The sequence below is a fragment of the Tachypleus tridentatus genome, chromosome 1 (genome assembly GCF_004210375.1).
Source record: "Tachypleus tridentatus isolate NWPU-2018 chromosome 1, ASM421037v1, whole genome shotgun sequence".
NCBI classification, from domain to species: domain Eukaryota; kingdom Metazoa; phylum Arthropoda; class Merostomata; order Xiphosura; family Limulidae; genus Tachypleus; species Tachypleus tridentatus.
The window spans coordinates 101,985,942-102,005,976 of record NC_134825.1 but is presented as its reverse complement, the minus strand read 5'-3'; the positions used below and the strand labels follow the sequence as shown (position 1 = coordinate 102,005,976).

Here is a 20,035-nt window from a genome sequence, read left to right as displayed (position 1 = left end):
TAACAAATAGAAACTGAAGTAATTACATTTAAAATAAACATATTAAATGTGTGAAATTAATTTACAAATTTTAATAATGTGTTTATTTTCTATGAACGTTTTTAAAGAAATAATACATATGAAGTTACACTGGCTTAGATTAAAATGTATGTAATATTTTGATTATGATAATTCATTTTAGGACAGATACACAAAAACATTCAATGCAATAAATCCATGTCTCCTAAACAAAAATGAAAATATGAACCAACCACGTAAACCAGGATCATCTTCAGCCAACAGGGCAGCACTTGTTGTAGTCACATCAACAGTGCAATCTGCTACTGTTGAGGTCTAAATAAAAATTGTTAAAACTTGTAATTTATAAAAACAATGCCAAATAAATTAAAAAAATGGTCTCTGAAAAACATGTGCTCTGGCCTTAATAATACACAACAAATTAACTTTTAAGATTTTAATTCTTCAAGAATGATTGTTTCAATAATAAAACAAACAGTTTCAACTCAAAACACCTTACATAAGAAAGGTTCAGCTCCAGAGATTTTAAATAAAGCTTACAATCTCATAACTTCTAAAAAAATATGCTTAGTAGTATGACATCAGTAATATCGAGATACTATTACATAACAGTAACTTTAATATACACAACTTGATTTTTTTCGTAAATTAAAAATAAATTGTTATTACAACACTGACTTTTCTAATTTTGATTATTTAATCCTCTTTGTCTGGGTATCATGTATTGTGAATGTCAAGGTTTTAGTGACCAATAAGTATAAAATCATATTTAATAATACACAATTTTTATGATCTTAAATTGTATTTGGCTAAAGAGACATCAAACAGAAAAGCAGATCCCTCTTGCCACACCCACCTCTTGCCACACCCACCTGTCACATCCTCTCTTTCAGGATTTGTTAATAGTTCTTTTTTACATTTAATTCTATATCATTTATAATCAAAAGAAAACCACTGTTTTCATCTATCAACTAACCTATTATACTATATTCTGAAAGAGTATTATCAATTTCTCTTTTAGTACAAGTTTTGTTCCAATGGGAAAAATAACAACAAGCTTGATTGAATTTGTAATGGATCTTGCCACAAAGTGAGAAAGCCAGAAAAGTTGTGACAGAGAAAACTATCTGGTTTTTGTACATTATTATTCTGTGTTCTTTGGTATATTATTTAATTAAATAAAAATTATCTAGTGCATTACTACCATCAGTATTACGAAAAGTAGGTTTAAGTGTCACTAACAGTTGACAGCATGAAAAAAGAAGACTGGATAATACTTTGTTTTTCATGTTTATTGTTTATTTAGTATTATAAAAGTAACTAAAATGTAAAAATAGTAATTTCCTTAGGTTAGTTAACATTAGATTAGGTAAAATAAATAATAATATAATAAACATTTACACAAGGAACTCATACAAGTTGCTCTTGGGTAATGTAATTTTATAGCATAAAGTGTTCTCCACATTCCCCAAATGAGTAACAGCTTATGATGTCGTGAACAGTAGTCAGACACAGGGCCAGATTATTTATTAGGCACAGTGCCCAGGGTCTAAGAAATTTCAAACCAGAACTTATAATTTATCTAACTTTTGGTTTAACTTATATGGCTGGTAAAGCTTACAATTAGAAAATGCTTACACCCTACAATCACCTTGATCCAGCACTGGTTTAACATGATTTGAAGGGCAATAAAACAATAAAATGTATTTACAAAGAAATGTATAATGTTACAATTTTAAAGTTACTTGAAATAAATAAATGTGGTTTCACATCACAAAATGAAAGCAGTCTATAAAGAAGAAAAAGGTAGTTTTGATTTCTTTTGTTGTTGTTGTTTCAAGATTGGTCAAATTGACCAACCTTGTATACAGTTAGGGTGAAGAAATAACAGATAAAGTGTTAAGTGTAACTGAAAACAAAATTTGAAATCTATAAAAGTGGGTATTAAAGATTACATAAATGAAAAACAAGATTTTTCGGATAAAGAAAAATATTTTTAATTTTAACATGAAAATCACTTTGCACACAGACTGGCAAAACGAAAATTCACGATATATTCATAGACAATTTTTTTTTAGTTTATTTAAAATACTTAAATAAAAATGACTTTGTATGTAAAAGACTTATTATGTTTGGTGAGCCTGCCAAATTTTGTGAAGCTATACATACCATATTAAAATTAATAGTATCAAAACTAAAGACTTTAAACAAGTACAAAGAAATCACACAATTCGTCAAGTCGACCAAACCCACATCAAGAGAGTTAATCTCATTACTAATATCATGAATTGTGTATACTTCGAAACTGTTCAAAATGGTTTTAAAATTATACAATTTATTATAATCAATGTTTTGCTACTTAATTTGAATAATATGACATTTTTACCTGAGATTTACATCACAATTTGATCTGAAGGAAATAAAAAGCCACACTCATATTCTCACAGAATAACAAAATTTATACTAAAATGACTGAAAATTATCAAATGTGTTAACTGATCATACTCACAGTGTATAATTCAAGCTAAATGTTCCCAAAACATAAAAGGAACACATGGTTCAAAAATGGTCTAACCCTATCACAAGTGATAAAGTTCTCACAAGTATACAAAAGGTATACTTGTAAGAAGCTTGTGCATTGCATCATTCAATACAATAACATGTGCTATGTTTTTGTCAAATGATTTAGCAGAATTATCAGTCAGGCATGGTTCTTGGGGCAATAAAACAAATTTTAGTTTTATGTTACAATTTGCAGTCATTCTAAAAAGAACAAAAAAGGTAATTCATATTATTTCATGCATTTTTTATGGTACTTACAAAGTCACTCAAATTACTTGAAACAATACAGAATTAGGATGGAAAAATTAACAGATAAAATATAAAGTTTTACTGAACAGTAACATTTTACATTTATTTATGTTAGGCTTCTGAGATTACTCAAATGAAATTTGAAGATGAATAAAAGTATTTTTAATATTAACATTTTCTCTGTGGGTATCCTTCTTTGTGCTTGACACAAGAGAAGTAAGATGTTTATGAATAAAGTTATTATACTGTTTATGCTATATTTATTAGAATAAGAACAAAAATAGACATTCCAAATATACAAAAGTTTGTTTGTGTTTGGAATTCACACAAAGCTACTCGAGGACTATCTGTGATAGCCATCGCTAATTTAGTAGTGTAAAACTAGAGGGAAGGCAGCTAGTCATCACCACCCATTCCCAACTCTTGAGCTACTCTTTTACCAACGAATAGTGGGATTGACCATCACATTATAATGCCCCCACGGCTGAAAGGGCGAGCATGTTTGACGCGATGGGGATGCGAACCCATGACCCTCTGATTACGAGTCACACACCTTAACACACCCTTATATACATAAGTACATAAAATCTTAAATCAAATTTATTTGAAGTATCCAATTTCAACTGTTTCATTTTTTTTCAATGGGCTTTCTCATGAGGTGAAAAGAGAACACCAATTCTACAATCTTTTCATGTAGTTCATTTTCCCCTTTCATTTTTGCATACAAATTGATAGCATTAATATAACTTAATACTTGCAATGAAGTAGGAATTTCTATTTTCTCACTATCTTTTCCATTTTGTTTATCTTCTGAATCTCTCATATTGTTCCTATCTTGAAATTCTATTATAGATTTTAAATCAATTTAATCAGTTTCTGCTAAAACATTCTTGTCAACATTCACAAAACTTGCTGCGTTCACAGGATCATCTGAAATCTTCTCAATCAGTTTGGATTTCAATGGAATCTTCGTAACAAACAACTTTTAAAAAATTAGGGTATTTAGTAGCTTTTTTTAAAAATAAGGGTATTAAGTAAATTTTCACTAAATTTTAAAATTAGGGAAGATAGGAATTTATTTTTTTATGAGAATTATTTAAAGAGTAGAATTTTGCACTTAAAAGACAAATATATTTCTATAAATCATGAATCTAAGGTAAATCCAAAAATAATTATGGCAGGAAAAAGAACAGAATATATTTAACTAATACTTACTGAAATAAAATGTCCAAGTATTTGTTAATATTTAAACAAATTATTAATTAAATAAATTAATATTTAATCAAAAACATTTTTTCCACCTTATTCAGGTTCTAATCCTACTTGTTGATAGATGAGGTAGGTGAAAGATAGATTTCCATCTGCATTATGCAAGATAATGCTGCAAAATTTTAATATTTCCAGCTTGTACAGGTTTATGCCCTATGCAGTTTCCAGCTTAGACAGGTTTTACTGTATAAGAATTGTGACACTTTTTCTCTCTGGGGACCCTTTCTTCTCTAATGTGTTTACCACCCTTTCAAGAAGTATGAAATTTAATGTAAGTTACTTATTACAATGTTGTCATCATTCAGGGAAAGCATAATCTTTATGACCTCCAATCTTATTTTGTGACAGAGCCAAGGGTTAGAAAATAAGACTCCTCTTGTTATGCCCACCTCTACCATCCTCTCTTCCAGAAATTTCCAGTATCTCTTTGACATTTAGTATGATATCCTTTATATCCAATAGAAGGCCAAGGTTTCCATCATAACATTTCATATTATGTTGTTTTCTGCACAAACTATCATAAATGAACTTAAATGAATTTGTAACAGCTCTCATTGCATAGTTTGAATGCCAGAAAAATAGCAATAGTTATGGGATACTGTCTGCACCTTGCATGTGATTATTGTGTTTTTGGTGTATTATGTAATTAAATAAAAAATTAATTAATTCCATAGTATCATTAATATAAAAAGCCAGGTTAAGTGTCATCACAAGTCAAAGATATAAAAACAGAAGACCCTGGTACGTACTTTATTCCTTGTTTTTCATGTGTATTTGTTTTTTATTGCTAAAGAAATAACTAAACTGAAAACACTAGAACTTGTTAGGTCTTACTGCTAACAGATGGCAGCACATTACTGAACTGTAATGTCAAAAGATGACCTATTTAAGTGGCTTGTGTAATTGCTATGGTAAAAATTAGTCAATCTACCAGTGCACATGACTGCATGTTTAAGTTGAATGTTTATATATATATATATATATATGCATTTGTAATTATGTCTGTGCCAGGTGTGACCCCCAAGAACATTAATTTACACACAGCAAATCAGACTGATAAACAAGTATTAGGCTATTGTGAAGCAAATCTAGTTTCTTTTACAAAGGACCAAATACAAAGCTGCCTTGTCTTTGTGCAAAGTTGAGTTTGTCATAAAAGATGAATTCAAGATGGCAATGAGAATGATTTCCCATGAGAAGAATGAGGTAATGAGGAAGATCTGACATTCTGAATAGCTAATCTTGACTGGGACCTGAGAAAGCAGATAAAGTTGTGGAGATGCATAAAGAAAAAGTTTCCCATGATAACTTACATTATCCAAAGCAATAAAATTTAGATCAGGGAATGAAGATCAAAAGAGTGAAAGAAAATGGTTGCCAATGTAATATAGGTAACAAACAGCAAATCACAAATCCACTTAAAAAAAAAAAAAATTCATACGGTGGGAAGTTGATGACCTCAAGAAAGAGTTAGCAAAAATATTTATTCCTATGGGAAACTGACAGATTCAAAAGTGATTGTTGATGCAAGCCCCCATAGTGGAGTTGTCTGTGTAAACTAAAACTATGTGATGAAGCAGAAGCTCAAGATAGTTGCACTGCTATTGGACATCACAAAGTTCTGTGATGTTGATGTGATCTGTTGTTTCTTAACAAGTCCAAGACCCAGAATGACAGTTTCTATCCCACAGTGCCTCAAATCTTGAGAAAGACATCTGAGAAAAAATAAAGATTGAAAGGAAAAGGAGATCCTGCTGCCATTATAATAGACTCAAATTCAAATTCCACTGGAAAAAGGTCTCACTGGATGTGATGCATGCGAGTTTCTCCCAAAGGAATAACTTACTGATGTGAGGTCATCATCCCTAAAGCAAAAAAAAAATGTCTTTGGAGTTGCTGTATGAGACAGAATGATCTGAATGCAAGATTCCAAAGCTTACTGTGCCACAGGAACTAGCTGAAGTATTCATTGAATAGTATTGGTCCAAAAAGTCCTGATATATCCAATACTGTATTTACGCTAAAGAGCGTTTGTAGTTGTGAATGTTCTACCCAAGAGACATGGCCAATTGAGTGGGAAAACAATTATAAGCAAGAGACTCATTGAGAGAAGTGCCAGAATAATTCAACTGTCAATGCAAAACTGAAAGTACATGTTGATATAATCAAGAAGACTACCAAATACATTAACTGATAGAAAACTTGTGAAACCAAGATTAAGGAAAAGAGAATGAATTGATAAACCACCCCTAGTTGCAAAAAACAAATGATGTGATGACAGAAATATAAGGATGCAAATATAAGCCCCTTGTGTATCCACCTTTGTTACCCAATGGCCTCCATGGAGAAGCTTCTAAAACATCCTCATGTTTTTCCATTTTTAAATGAGGTATATCCAGGTAAAGAATGAGTTGAGATCAATGACATATCCCAAATCTTCTATTTTCTTAAGTACAAAAAAGTGCAATACAACTCTATTAATATTTCACAAGTTTCTAAAAGTATCAACATTTCAGCAGGACAATGACCTAAAGCACAAGACCACAGTCACAATAGTGGTTTTAAAAGAAGAAAGTGAATGACCTGGAATGGAACACTCAAAGTCCTAACTTGAATCCAATGAAAAATTTAGAGCAAGACTTGAAGACTGCAGTCCATCAATGATCCTCAACAAATGTGTCAGAATTGGAAAAATTTTATCAGAAAGAATGGACAACAATTATGCTATCCCATTGTATAAAACTGCTGGAAACTTATCCAAAAATACTCACAGCAATATTTGCTGCCAAAGGTGCTTCCACTAAGTACTGACTTAGGGAGATGAATGTCTTTGCAATCGGAAAATTTTGACTTGTGTATTTTATTTACAAGTTTTGCTGACATTAAACCTCCTTCACACATAACAGTGTTAAGGTTGATCATTAGAGTTTTAATAAAATAGTGTTCATTAAAAAAAATTCTTACATTACTTGTACTTCACCAAAATTTGACATTACTGGCAGGGGGTGAATACTTTTACAAGACACTAAGTTTGCATGACTTATACAGTTAAGTCTTAGGTCACTAATAAAACTTTATCAGTTCATGCAGCATTTTTACAATTTATAGCCAGAAGTAAAGTTTGTCAATTAGTGGTATGTGCTACTGATTAAAAAACAGCCATCAAACCTCTGGATAGAAGTATGTCAAGGTATGCATGTCACAATCTTTTTACAGAATTCTAAACAAAACAAACTATTTTATTATCAGTGCTTATCAGTAAGTTTGGCATCAAGACATAGTTAATATACCAAAGTTTAAATGAGCTTTAATTTATTAATTTTAAAAAGAAATTTTTAAATAAATATATAACATTCATTTACTTCTAATTGCCCATTTTGGACATTCTTACTAGCCCTATATGATGTCCCGAGTTTAACAAAAACTATAAATTTATAGTATACATATTCCTCAGGCAAAATTTAAATTTTATAGTCACCAATTCTTTTGCTTTATGGAGATATAAACAGAAAGTTAAATCAAAAATGCCATGTCATACCCTCTTATTGTGTGCTCTTTCAACAAGTGTCAATACTTCTCTCAGACTTATGGGACTGGATTATTTATAATTAACAAAAAGAGAACATTTTAATTTACTGATTTTCGTATGAAGCTACCTCATTCTCATGAAAGGTTCTGAATTATTTGGATTACAGATTCATTGCTGCTATTGCCTAGATTACCTTCATCAGATAAGAAAATTATTTTAATCCACTTATAAGCTTAGTTAACCTTCATCAGTACACTTGGGGTCCACATGTACCCTGACAATAAATATTTTTACTATTTTTTAATTGACCATATTTTTATTTTTATGTAATTATCACATTATCATCCTCTGACACAAAAATAGCGAAACTTTCGACGTTTTGCAGTCAATTTTTTTGTGAATAAAAAGTTGCATGGGGTCCATGCTGACCCCAAATAATATACAGATTTGGAGCTCTGTGTCTTCATCAAGCATTGTGTGTATAGACTCAGAGAGGTTATCCATTGTGACAAACAGTGATTATGTATTTATATCTCTCCTGAAGTGAAGCAATAAGTACAACCTACTTCATAGACATCTCCTGAATCCCTGTGCAATACAGAAAGGCATCAAATCTGTCTCTTTAGATATATGATTGCTTGATACAAGAGAGCATGCTGGTCAATGTTCAAGCAACAAAAAAAAAACGATGTTATCTTTGCCCAAGAATCACAGACAGGAAAGTCCATGAAACCTGTTCAGCATGTAGAAACCATATCTGCACTGATCACTCCACACCCAGTGTACAGTGTGATGAGTGTTTGTAAAACGACTGGTCAAATTTGGCATAAGTTTAGCTCTGAAACAAAGCTTGATGCAGTTCAACCCCCTTGGGTCCATTCGGACCACAAGCAAATTTTCGTACAATTTGGTGTTTTTGATACATATACGAGAAACCTGTTTCTTCATTCAGTATTTTATTAGTTTAAATTGCAATTCCAATCAGAGAAGAAGTGGTTCTATGTTATCAAAATACAGTAAAACCTGTCTGAGCCAGAAACAACATAAAGCAGAAACCTGTACAAGCTGTATGGACCCCACTTTGTCTGAAACATAGATATTTTAACGTGTACTGATGAAAGTTAGAAAGCCAGATATTAAGTTAATTTTAAGTTATTGAATATTGTACTATTTGTGCATGCTATTACTTTATGTTTCAAATGGCATATTTTTAATAAATAAAAGCTCACAAGTATTAATATTAATTCTATCAAAGAGAAGAGTTAACTAGATTTGAAACTTTGACTATAAAAAAGTGCAAGATACTAATAGAAGAACTAAATTTCTCTATGTACATTTATTATTATAAAACTAAAATATAAAAATTAAAAACTTAGTATATCAAAGCATAAACATAAAATGATTTTAATTTCTCAGTGAGGTTTGTGCACAAGCTATTCTTGCAATAAACAATTCAATACTTTGTTTACCTTAACTTGAACTATGCACTCATGTGGCAATTTATAGTTAATACAAAAGTTTAGTTGTTAGACATGATTTAAAGAGCAATATGACAATGAAATTATACTAAAATTTTTATCAGAAAGATTGTTTAAATGAATAATTGTTATTTTCTGTAACAAACAGTGATCATTATAGAATGAAAAAGGTTATTTTTTTTAAAATCATTTTGTATTTTATGTTGTTGTGATTACAAGGTTGGTCAAGTGGACTGGGATGCTCACACAATGTTAAAACAGAAAAAAAAAATATTTTAAAAATCTTTCAATATTAATTTATAAAATTTTAGAGATAATTGAAACAAAATTCAAATGTTGTAAGATGATAAAAAACATTTTTCTTCTTAATATGATCACCTTGCACTCAAACTATCAGATCTGAATTCACAAGTTCAAAGATAAAGCTTTAGTAAAACTGTTGAACAAAATAATCTGACTTTTCTGCGTACAAAATATTGTGATGCTTACTAAAATCTTTTCGAATTTCACGAAGATAAACGTACTATATTAAAATTGTGTACTGTGTCATGGTTACATCTTGTTACAATGTTGCTCAAAATGACCACACCAGTATAAAGAAAGTTAACTACATTTAATTAACAGTGTTCTTTAAACATGGTACATCATTAAACATCAATGTCAGTTGCAGAAAGTCTTCAGTAGTTTTCCCATAACTAAGACAAAAAGAGCAAGTTTGGTAGTAATTGACATGTTTGTTTGGTTTCAAATTTCATCCAAAACTACACAGAGGATATCTGTGGTAGCAGTCCCTAATTCAGCAGTAAAAGATCAGAGGGAAGGCAACTAGTCACACCATGCATAACCAAGTCTTGGACTACTCTTTTACAAATGAATAATGGGACTGTGTAACACTATAATGCCCCAATGACCAAAATGGTGAGCATGTTTGGTATGATTGGGATTTGAACCTGTGACCTGCAGACTGGGATCCAAGAATCCCATTCACCAGGCCATGCCAGGCCTTTGTAGCAATATGTTGTTGGTTAGAATAATCAAAAATGGTAAGGACTGGAAACTCTGATGATAAATTTTGATTAACCAGATTAACCAGAATAATTTAAAATCATAATAATCAGAAACACACTAATTTTGATTAATCAATTAATACAAATGACAGTAATTGATGCAATCACTGCTCATAGGTAACTGATTATATAGATTAATCAACTGGCCTCGAGTGCATAGGTTCAGTATGGTAGAGAAATTATGCTTATTATAATTGTGAAGTTACTTAGTGTATTTTCATAAAAGTTGACAAGCTTTTTAAGTCTTTTGTGCAAAAAAATGAATTTTTTATGAAGTATTTTTTATAAAGGAATTTTCTGTGAATTTACCATCTCAGTCAAACTCACACTCTGACTAATATGAAACAATTTTCATGATAAAAATTTTTTATCCTATGGTTTTCATATTTCATTTGCATAACCTCAAAAACCTTCTAAATAAATAATATTTTTCTGACAAAGATTTATTTTATCTCTTATTATTTACCTCTATCTAAAACTGACTGTAGTTAAATCTCAGCAATGTAAAGTACCAAATATATCTAATTGCTGTAACAGACAATCACACACTATTTATTATTGCAGTCAAATCTATATTCATTTAGTTTTAGTTTTACAGCTGCATTTAAAAACTCCCTCAGAGTACATCAAAAACTTTCTGTCATAGCCTGTACAGCTTCATGTCCACAAACTATCTAGTTAGAAACACATATTGCTAAGAAAGAGTATCATGAAAAATGTTTTCTTAATTTATTTTTCCTTATATAACCTCACAAGTTTCTTATCTGTACATGTTAGTTACTTAAGTAAAATTTAGTGAATACAGGAAGTTGAATTATAAACTACTCTTGAATGCAAGACTTATTGAAATACATTAATAATTAGTTTAATTAAATTTTTAATTCTGTAAAAGGTTGTCACCATTTTGACCTCCACTAATATCTATAGACTTAAACTGCTAAGCATCAGCTACATGTGGTGACCACTTGAATAAGAAAAATAAAGTTTCACAAAAATGTTAAAGGAAATTGATCATACCAAAATTAAGAACATATACATAAAATAGAACTTTTTAAATCAATAATGTAAAAAAATATTGAATTTTGAAATGAAAACTAGTATTTTTAATTTCATTCAAAAATAATCTCTCTCAACATAATTTTTGAAATTTCACACACAAAAAAACTATATAAAATTATAAGAATTATTTTAAGTTTAAACTGGATACTATTAGCAACTTTGTTCTAAGCTTCATGCAATTTCTTTAAATACTGGCATTGTGAGAAATTTAAAAATGAAAGGATATCACTAACATTCTCCCTTTCCCAGTCCAGTAAAGATTAAGGGAATAACAAATATCTTGTAACTGTTACACGAACTAAACATTTTTCTAACAGAAGCACTAATTACTATCAATCACCATTCCTAATTCTATTATAATTAGTTGTAAGTATGTTACACATAATTTTGTTTGTTATATTTTGCACAATGGTATTCGAGAATTATCTGTACTTACAGTTCTTTATTTAGAAGTGACAAAAGAAATGGAAGGCATCTAGTTAAAACTATCAACCACTGACTGTTGGACACACTTTAGGAATAAACAGTGGGGCTGGCTGTGGCATTATAATACCTCCAAAACTAAAAATGTATAAGCACATATGTTGATGAAATTAGAACCCACAACCAACATACTGCAAATCACACCCCTAATCCCTAATCCAAAGAATGAGTGAGCGAGCAAGCGTCTGTGTGTGTATATTTATTAAAGTAATCATTTTCACAACTTTAAATAAAAACTTAAACTAAGTGATTTGAAAACTAAATTTATTAATTTACACTGGTGAATTTAAAAGACAAATAGGTATGTTAAATAAAGTCCTACCTCACCAACTAGAAATGACTTGCCAGGAGTATGAGTTTGAAAAAAAGACACTTCTCGACCCTAACATAAAAAATAATAATAATAAAATAAAACTTAAAAGTCAACAAGCATTTCTGACATTATATATGAGTGATAACTTAACACTTAGAAAAACTTTTACCCAGATAAAAAATAACACGTAACTTATAAAAATAAAATAATTACTCAAATGCAGTTTTATAGAGTTATAGAAACTCACTTTAAATCTAAAAATCTATAAATATTCCTTGGTTTTATTAATTCTTTTTGCCAAAATGCAGCTCAATATATACTTTCTGAAATATGGTCAAACAAATATTTGTAATCTTGCAAAAGAAACAAATCATAACAAGGTTGAATTGTATGTTTGAAATAAACTGTTATTTGTGCAGTTACAGATAGATGAAAGAGGTGATCAGTAAATACTTTATCATATTTATTGCACTAACGATCTATGCAATTCAGCTGATTATGAAAGCAAGTTACTCAGTTGTGAAAAATGTTAAGTGCGTACAACATCTGTATCAAATGTTTGGGGTCATGCATACAGAGCTTAGCATCTTTAAGTGGAAAATGATAAATAAAATATATGTAAAATTAAAAACTAAATATTTTGTTGTAATATACATAAAACCCACAGTTTTACATATATAGGTATCCATAAAGAAAAAACTGTCCAGTAGCAAAAGTCTTCAGGAGAAAGATGAGCTTTGTGCCATTGAACCACATAATTCCCAAAATATGAGCAAAAAGATATCAATGGATATTCAAACAACACTTTATAAGCTGCCTTAGTAGCCAATTGGTCCTGTTCACTAATAAAAGCTGAAGTATTAACATTTACTAATAATCAGATAACAACTCTAACTTTTTTAATAAGGTAACTTGCGATTAACCACATTGCCAAAATTGTTTTTTTAAGTCAGTCAGTCAGTCAGTCAATCAGGAAAATTTCAATGTGGGTAAGATGCAAATGGCTCGGGAGAAAGAGCTGAATTAAGAAAATGAAGCACTCTTTCAAAGTTGTTAATTTCCATTAACTGTGTAACAAAGAATGTGTAAGAATCTCTCATACAACCAAAACTATAACTGCAACTATTTTTTTATTGATTTTTTGAGTGAAACAAATGTGATTTGTTATACACCAAGTCATCTTGAATTCTTAAACTTTATTCAATTACTTATTAGCAAGGTTTTAGTATAAAATGCAGTTTGTAATAATTACACAAAATAAAATGTTATAGAAAATTACAGTATGTATTGATCAATCTAACAAAGTGATGAGAAGTGTTTACACACTGATACATGTGAGGAAAATTGGCTGTTGAATAATGTTATAAGGAACTCAGGGCAACAGAACATGTGCTTAATTGGAAAATATATTAAAGCCTGCACTCTTAGATAAAAAAGGGAGAGAGAAATCAGCAATTCATTTCAGCAGCAGAAAATAGAAGCCATTAAATCGACAGAGTGTCAAAAATTTTATGGAGTCTAGGATTTACTATCAAGATATTGACAATATCTCACACCACATTCAGGTATACATTTACAGTGAAGGTGATAATGAAAAAACCCTAATAAACCTGACACCTATGAAGTAGGTTGTATGCAAGGAAACACAAAAGAGGCAGAGTTTGAGCAGCCTGGATTCTAGACGCATCAGAATATGACAAAATCTAAGAAAGTATACAAGTTGACAATAGGTTCCAATGTTGATATGCCACCTTATTTGTGTCAGAACTAATCAACCACAACCCAGAAACAGTAATTACAGTTTTGGTTTATACAGGAACAATTCAATTAAATATATGTTTCATGTTACCTGGTCTCAGAAAACCTAATTATGATAAACTGGAGTAATGAACTATAGCTTACAAACAAAAGCTTAGATGAATATCATGACTCACATGACTGAATGTTTTACAGAAATACTCCTAAAATGTGTGTTGAAAATATTAGTATAGGTTTAAAAGTAAGCATTTAAGTTAGTACTGAGTTAGGCAAGGCAATCACGTAAGCAGAACCAAGGAATGAACATTTCATAAGGCCAAACCAAGAACATGTCATCCATGATCTATAACTTGTATCCTTCATGGTTGCTACAGCACTTGAGAAAAAATTACAGGACATTTCCTGAACATGTCAGTAAGTTGTTAAATATGAGGAAAGCCAATTTTTTCAGAATGACAATACCATTGTCTTTGTCTGGTTTAGTAATAATATAATTGTTCCTGGACGCAGTTTTAAAAACGTTTATATGACATAATTTAATGGAGAGGTAGGATAACAGCAGTTATTTTTAATTTGGTTTTTACAAAATTGTATGCTGTACTGTTGTTCAAGTTCATAAACAATGGAAAGGAAATAAAGGTTCTGTAAGCCTTTTCAAAACTTTAAACACAATTACCATACCCAAGTTTGCAAGTTGAAATGTTAAAATTAAGACCTCTGATTAATGCTTGTTTACAAACTTCAACAATTTAAAAATTACTCAAACTGAATATTAAATTATACGGATTAAAAACTGTGACTTCATCCATCTTCCTCTCTAGGAACTTGTCTACTTATTCTTCTAAATTAAGCACATTAAATGGCAAAAATCAATATTCATAACAACTTTCAATTATCCCAGTGAAACATTCTAGGTTAGACAGATGTTATGAGTAATGAAAAATGCTACTTGAAGACTAAAATCTGTGAAGATTCAAGTATGACAAAGTATTGTAGATAATGGCATAAAACTTCTGATGATTCAAGTCCTTAGTTATTTAACATTATTGTTCAAATTTACTTTATTCAAACAATGCAAACAAATAAGACAAATTATAATTTATTTAAAATAATGTGTATTTATTAGACAAAATAATTATAACCATTTTCTTGTTACAAAAAAACATTTTTGTCATCTAGTCTAGCTCAATGCTATTTTGAAAGCTGTGGTTTTAAGACGTGTTTGTTTTTTTAATTTTGTACAAAGCTATACGAGAGCTATCTGCACATGCTGTCCATAATTTAGCAGTGTGAGAGGAAAGGCAGCTAGTCATCACCACCCACTTCCAACTCTTGGGCTAATCTTTTACTAATGAATAGTGGGACTGACAATCACATTTTAATGCCCCCATTGCTGAAAGGGTGAGCATGTTTGGCGTGATAGGGATTTGAACCCTTGACCCTCTGATTATGAGTCTTGTGCCCTAACCACTTGGCCATGCCAGACCACGTTTTAACTCACTAATATATCTTTTGTCAGTCTGTTGTAGGTTTTATGATTTACAGTACAAGTGGTGGCTACTGCAATTAGTATTATAAAGTATCAAAAGAAATATCTTAATGAAAATTAATGAAGTTAAAATGGATTGAATACATGAAGTGGAACTTTCTGACCAACGTTAAAAATAAATGGAAATTCTATATCAAAAAGAAGCACTTTTAATGTTCTCTTCTTTTAAATGGTATTTCCATAACATTTTGGGAACTTCACAATGTAAATAACTCAGAGAAATACCAAACTGAATTACATAATCATTTTAAAGCCAAAACTATATACTATTTAACAAGTTTGTTACAACTTTCATATAATTTGGGAACATATTTCACTGTCAGAGAGAAAGATAATAAGTGTATATCTGTAACATCCCCTAGTTTCAAAATGATTAAACTAATATTTCTGTTTAGACACTACTTAGGAACATTCACTTACCCCGTGAAAACTAACATTTCTTGAAAAGTCCATTACATCACTAATCCGGGAAAGAGCTTAAAAAAAAGGTTTTTTTTATACAATCGATATCACAGTTTCCACCACTGAAATAAATAAAATATATCATTTATAACCAAAAGCTATCAATGTTTTACAACACACAACCAAATTCATACATAATAAAAATTTATATCAGGAGAGTTGTACTTAAGGAGAAGCTAATTACATACACTGCTGGCCAAAATCTTAAGGCCAATGAGCATAAAGAAAAAAATATGCATTTTGCGTTGTTAGACTCAACCACTTATTTGAGTAGAGTTTGAAAGATGAAAATAAGAAAAGGGAAAATAAAAAAAAAATAACTTTTTTAACATTTAACAGGGAAAACACTATGAAATTAGCCTAAATACTAGCTGGTCAAAAGTTTAAGACCATACTGAAATGAAGCGTTAATCAGTAAACACGTAATGAAATTTAGTCATTTGTGTTCAAGCATTAGTGTTATCAACATCTCTCACTGACATCTCCTGTGTTACATTGGGTAAAAACATGGCAAAGGCTAAAAAGTTGAGAGTTTGAACGTGGCAGAATTGTCGAGCTGCAAAAGCAAGGTCTCTCCTCAATGTGCCATTGCTGGTGAGATTGGGCATAGTAAAACTGCTGTTGCAAATTTCTTAAGACTCTGAAGGATAAAGAATGAGAATTTCAACTGGTCGGCCCAAGAGAATTTTGCCGGCGTTGAGCAGAAGGATTCGATGGGTTGTCTGGCAAGACAACAGCTGATTGTCAAACCAGATTAAGGCCCTTATGGATGCAAAATGCAGTTCAAGAACGATAAGACGGCATCTACGAGAGAAAGGCTTTAAAAACCGTAAACATCTTCAAAGGCCACGCCTCCTTCCACACCATGAAAAACGTTCGGTTAAACTCTGCTGAGAAGCACCAAACATGGGACGTAGAAAAGTAGAAGGTTTTGTTCTCTGATGAGAAAATATTTAACCTGGATGGTACAGATAACTTCCAACGTTACTGGCACGAAAAGGATATCCCACCAGAAACATTTTCTATACGACACAGTGGAGGAGGTTCCATCATGATCTGGGGTGCTTTCTCCTTTCATGGAACAATGGAGCTTCAGGTTATACAGGGGCATCAAACAGCAGCTGGCAACATTGGAATTTGGAGAGAGCATCCTTATTGACTGAAGGCCCTCGTTTGTGTGGAAATGACTGCATCTTTCAGCAGGACAATGCTGCAGTCTACATTGCCTGCAGGACAAAGGACTTTTATAGCGAATAACGTGATTCTTTTGGACCATCCAGCATGTTTGCCCGAACTGAACCCCATTGAAAATGTTTGGGGGTGGATGGCAAGGGAAGTCAACAAAAATGGACGTCAATTCCAAACAGTGCACGATCTTTATGAAGCCATCTTCACCGCTTGGAATAACATTCCAGCCAGCCTTCTGCAAACGCTTATATCAACCATGCCAAAGCGAATATTTGAAGTTATTTGCAATGACGGTCGTGCAACTCACTACTGAGACCTCTTGTTGGGCATTTCCTACCCTGTTTAGGACTTCTTTTCTTGGTATAGTCTTAAACTTTTGACCAGCTAGTATTTAGGCTACTTTCATAGTGTACACATTTTCCCTATTAAATGCTAAAAAAGTTTGTTTTTTTTAATTTTCCCCTTTTATTTTCATCTTTCAAAGCTCTACTCAAATAAGTGGTTGAGTCTAACAACACAAAATGCATATTTTTTCTTAATGTTCATTGACCATACAATTTTGGCCAGCAGTGTATACAAACCAAGTTACAGAAGAGTTTATGAATTCTGAATGTCTTACAATCAACAGGTTTACCTCAACCTTCTCAATTCTATAGAAAGAAAGAGTATTATAACCAAAGAAGACTGTACAATTTCAATAAATAAACACATTTCAATCAACAATTAAAAAATGAATCAAAAATGTATAACACCTAGGTTACTTTTTCTACTAACACTTTTTACATGAAAGTTAAGATTTATTTTATATAATGCCATAGAAATATATTACATTACCTGCTTGTGTGAAGGCCTCATGAAACATTTTCATTATGTTGTAATTTATTTTACCACATATAACCTTAAGTTACATAAAGAGATCTCTATTTTAAAATTTAGTGAGTTTTATTATAATAAATAAAGAACATGAAAACAAAAATAAAATACTTAACTAATTTTAGTTTTTGTTGTTTTGTTTTCTTCTTTTGATTTGTGATAACAATAAACCCTACTTTTTTTTATACCAATGGTAGTAATGTATTAAATAATTATTGAATTAAACAATGTACCATAGAACATAGAATAACATACAAAAAGCAGACAGTTTTCTCTTTCACAATTTTTCTGGCTTTCTAATTATATGACAAAACCCATTACAAATTCACTCAAAAAAGAAAAAAAAAAGTCATCTTTCCTGAGAGAAAAAAGCTTACTAACAGAGAAACTGACAATTCTCCTCTCCACTCAATGAACAATGTAATACATCAACTGATATAAGATAATTTTTGCTATCTATTCATTACATATAATACAGAATTAAATGTAAAAGAGAGCTATCAACAAATCCTGAGAGAGAGAGAATGTGATGGGTGGGTATGGCACCTGACTTTCTATTTAATAGCTCTGCAAAGCTAACCAAAATTGAAGGATATAAATATCATGGTTTGTCTGAACAGCAACAATTTTATATAAAATTATTTATATCTAATTTCATGCTTTTTGGATGAGTAGTAGATAAAACAGAGAAGAAAAGCCCAGAGAAAATGTATCACACTAAGAGAAACTGAGAATTTTTTTTACAACATTAAAAAGTTAAGAAAATTTATATGCTATTAAAATATGGATTATTAGCTAAGATTTTATGCTGTACTAATGGATATAACATAATAAATAGTTCAATAAAATTTTGAATATAAGTCACTAAAACATTGTGACATGCTCAGTAAATTATGCTTGAACAGACAGAGTTAAATACAATTTTTATTAATCAATTACTTTATGTGACACAAACCAAAGTAGTTTCTGCCCATAAGTAATCATTATTTGACCAAGTTCTACTAAATATCATTGAAGTCCAGCATACAAGTTGGTCTTGTGAAGTATGTTGTAGCTAAAAAACTGCCTTCTGATACAACATCTAGACCTATCTATATACCCCATGTTCTTTGCAAGCCAGAATCTATAAGTAGTGGTCACTGTAGATGATGGTCTGCTGTTTCCAGGAGCCCAAACAACTGAATCATTGGTCTATATGCAGTTTCACATTAACTTAAAGGTCATATGAAACTGTTAATTCAGAAGACCATACAATGTTTGACTAGTTTCTAGTTGCTTAATGATTTCTGGTGAGATGTCATCACTGTTCCTTAGCAATTTGGTGGGCTTTCAACTTCTAATACTTAAAAATGCAACTGAAACATGTTTGTGTAAGACCACCACAAATAGCATAGTTTTAATAACCATTTATTTGCATTTTATGTTACATGACTGACCATAAGGTGTTTGATTTGCACTGAAATGAACTGAAAGGAGGACTGACATAAGTGGTTTTGCTTAACACAACTAAAATATTATAGTCCAAATTTTTTGTTAACTGCTTTGTCCACAGTACTAATATGCAAGAGGTGTAGAAAATGCTGATTACTATGGAAAAGTAACACTTAGTATGTGTTAGTCAATTTGTAAAATACCTTTTTTAATTTTATAAAAGATCTTTCAAAATTTCTTTATACTTCACACAATGTTTCATTATATGATGATACAGGTGAAAGATATAATTCAAACAACTTAAGGTGGTTTATATTTTTCTTAATTTAGTTTAAAAAACTGAGTTGGTAGTTATGAGTAAAATTTAATCACCATAAATTTATTTAATATGAAGATTGTTTGTATTAGATATCTAAGAACTATACTGTTTAGTACTGATACATTTCATGTGCCTACACAAGACTGAGAAGCAAAACACTGATTTTAGCTTACCCTTCCTCTGTTATGAGCATAAAGCATATGTAAACAACACTGTCCCTGAAAACCAAAAACAAGCATTTTGTAAATAAAATAAGAGCATACTGACATTTGGACAGGTCAATTTGCAAACTATATATGACCACACTCAGTAGTACAGCACCAGACTTAATTGGTAGTAAGTAGCTTTCCTTAACTTCAGGTGATAACACCTTCTACATGGAGTAAATTCCTGACAGTGAGTGAGACTACTGTTATAGTTGCTTAAAA

General features: G+C 30.9%; 1 protein-coding gene across 8 annotated transcripts in view; it reads right to left on the bottom strand.

Annotated features, from left to right (window-relative positions):
- Nup107 (nuclear pore complex protein Nup107) overlaps positions 1 to 20,035 on the bottom strand; it is a 100,283-nt gene that overhangs the window by 70,727 nt on the left and 9,521 nt on the right. For 6 of the 8 annotated variants that reach the window (XR_013031701.1, XM_076515399.1, XM_076515409.1 and 3 more), the window contains exons 4-6: positions 15,755 to 15,810; positions 12,037 to 12,096; positions 252 to 333 (exon numbers count right to left, since the gene is read on the bottom strand). Coding sequence is in view for 7 of the 8 variants with exons in the window: in XM_076515399.1 (XP_076371514.1) it covers positions 252 to 333; positions 12,037 to 12,096; positions 15,755 to 15,810 (198 nt within the window). In the remaining variant the exon portion in view is untranslated. The remainder of the gene's footprint in view (positions 1 to 251; positions 334 to 12,036; positions 12,097 to 15,754; positions 15,811 to 20,035) is intronic. The other 2 variants (XM_076515425.1, XM_076515435.1) reach the window with 1 other exon arrangement.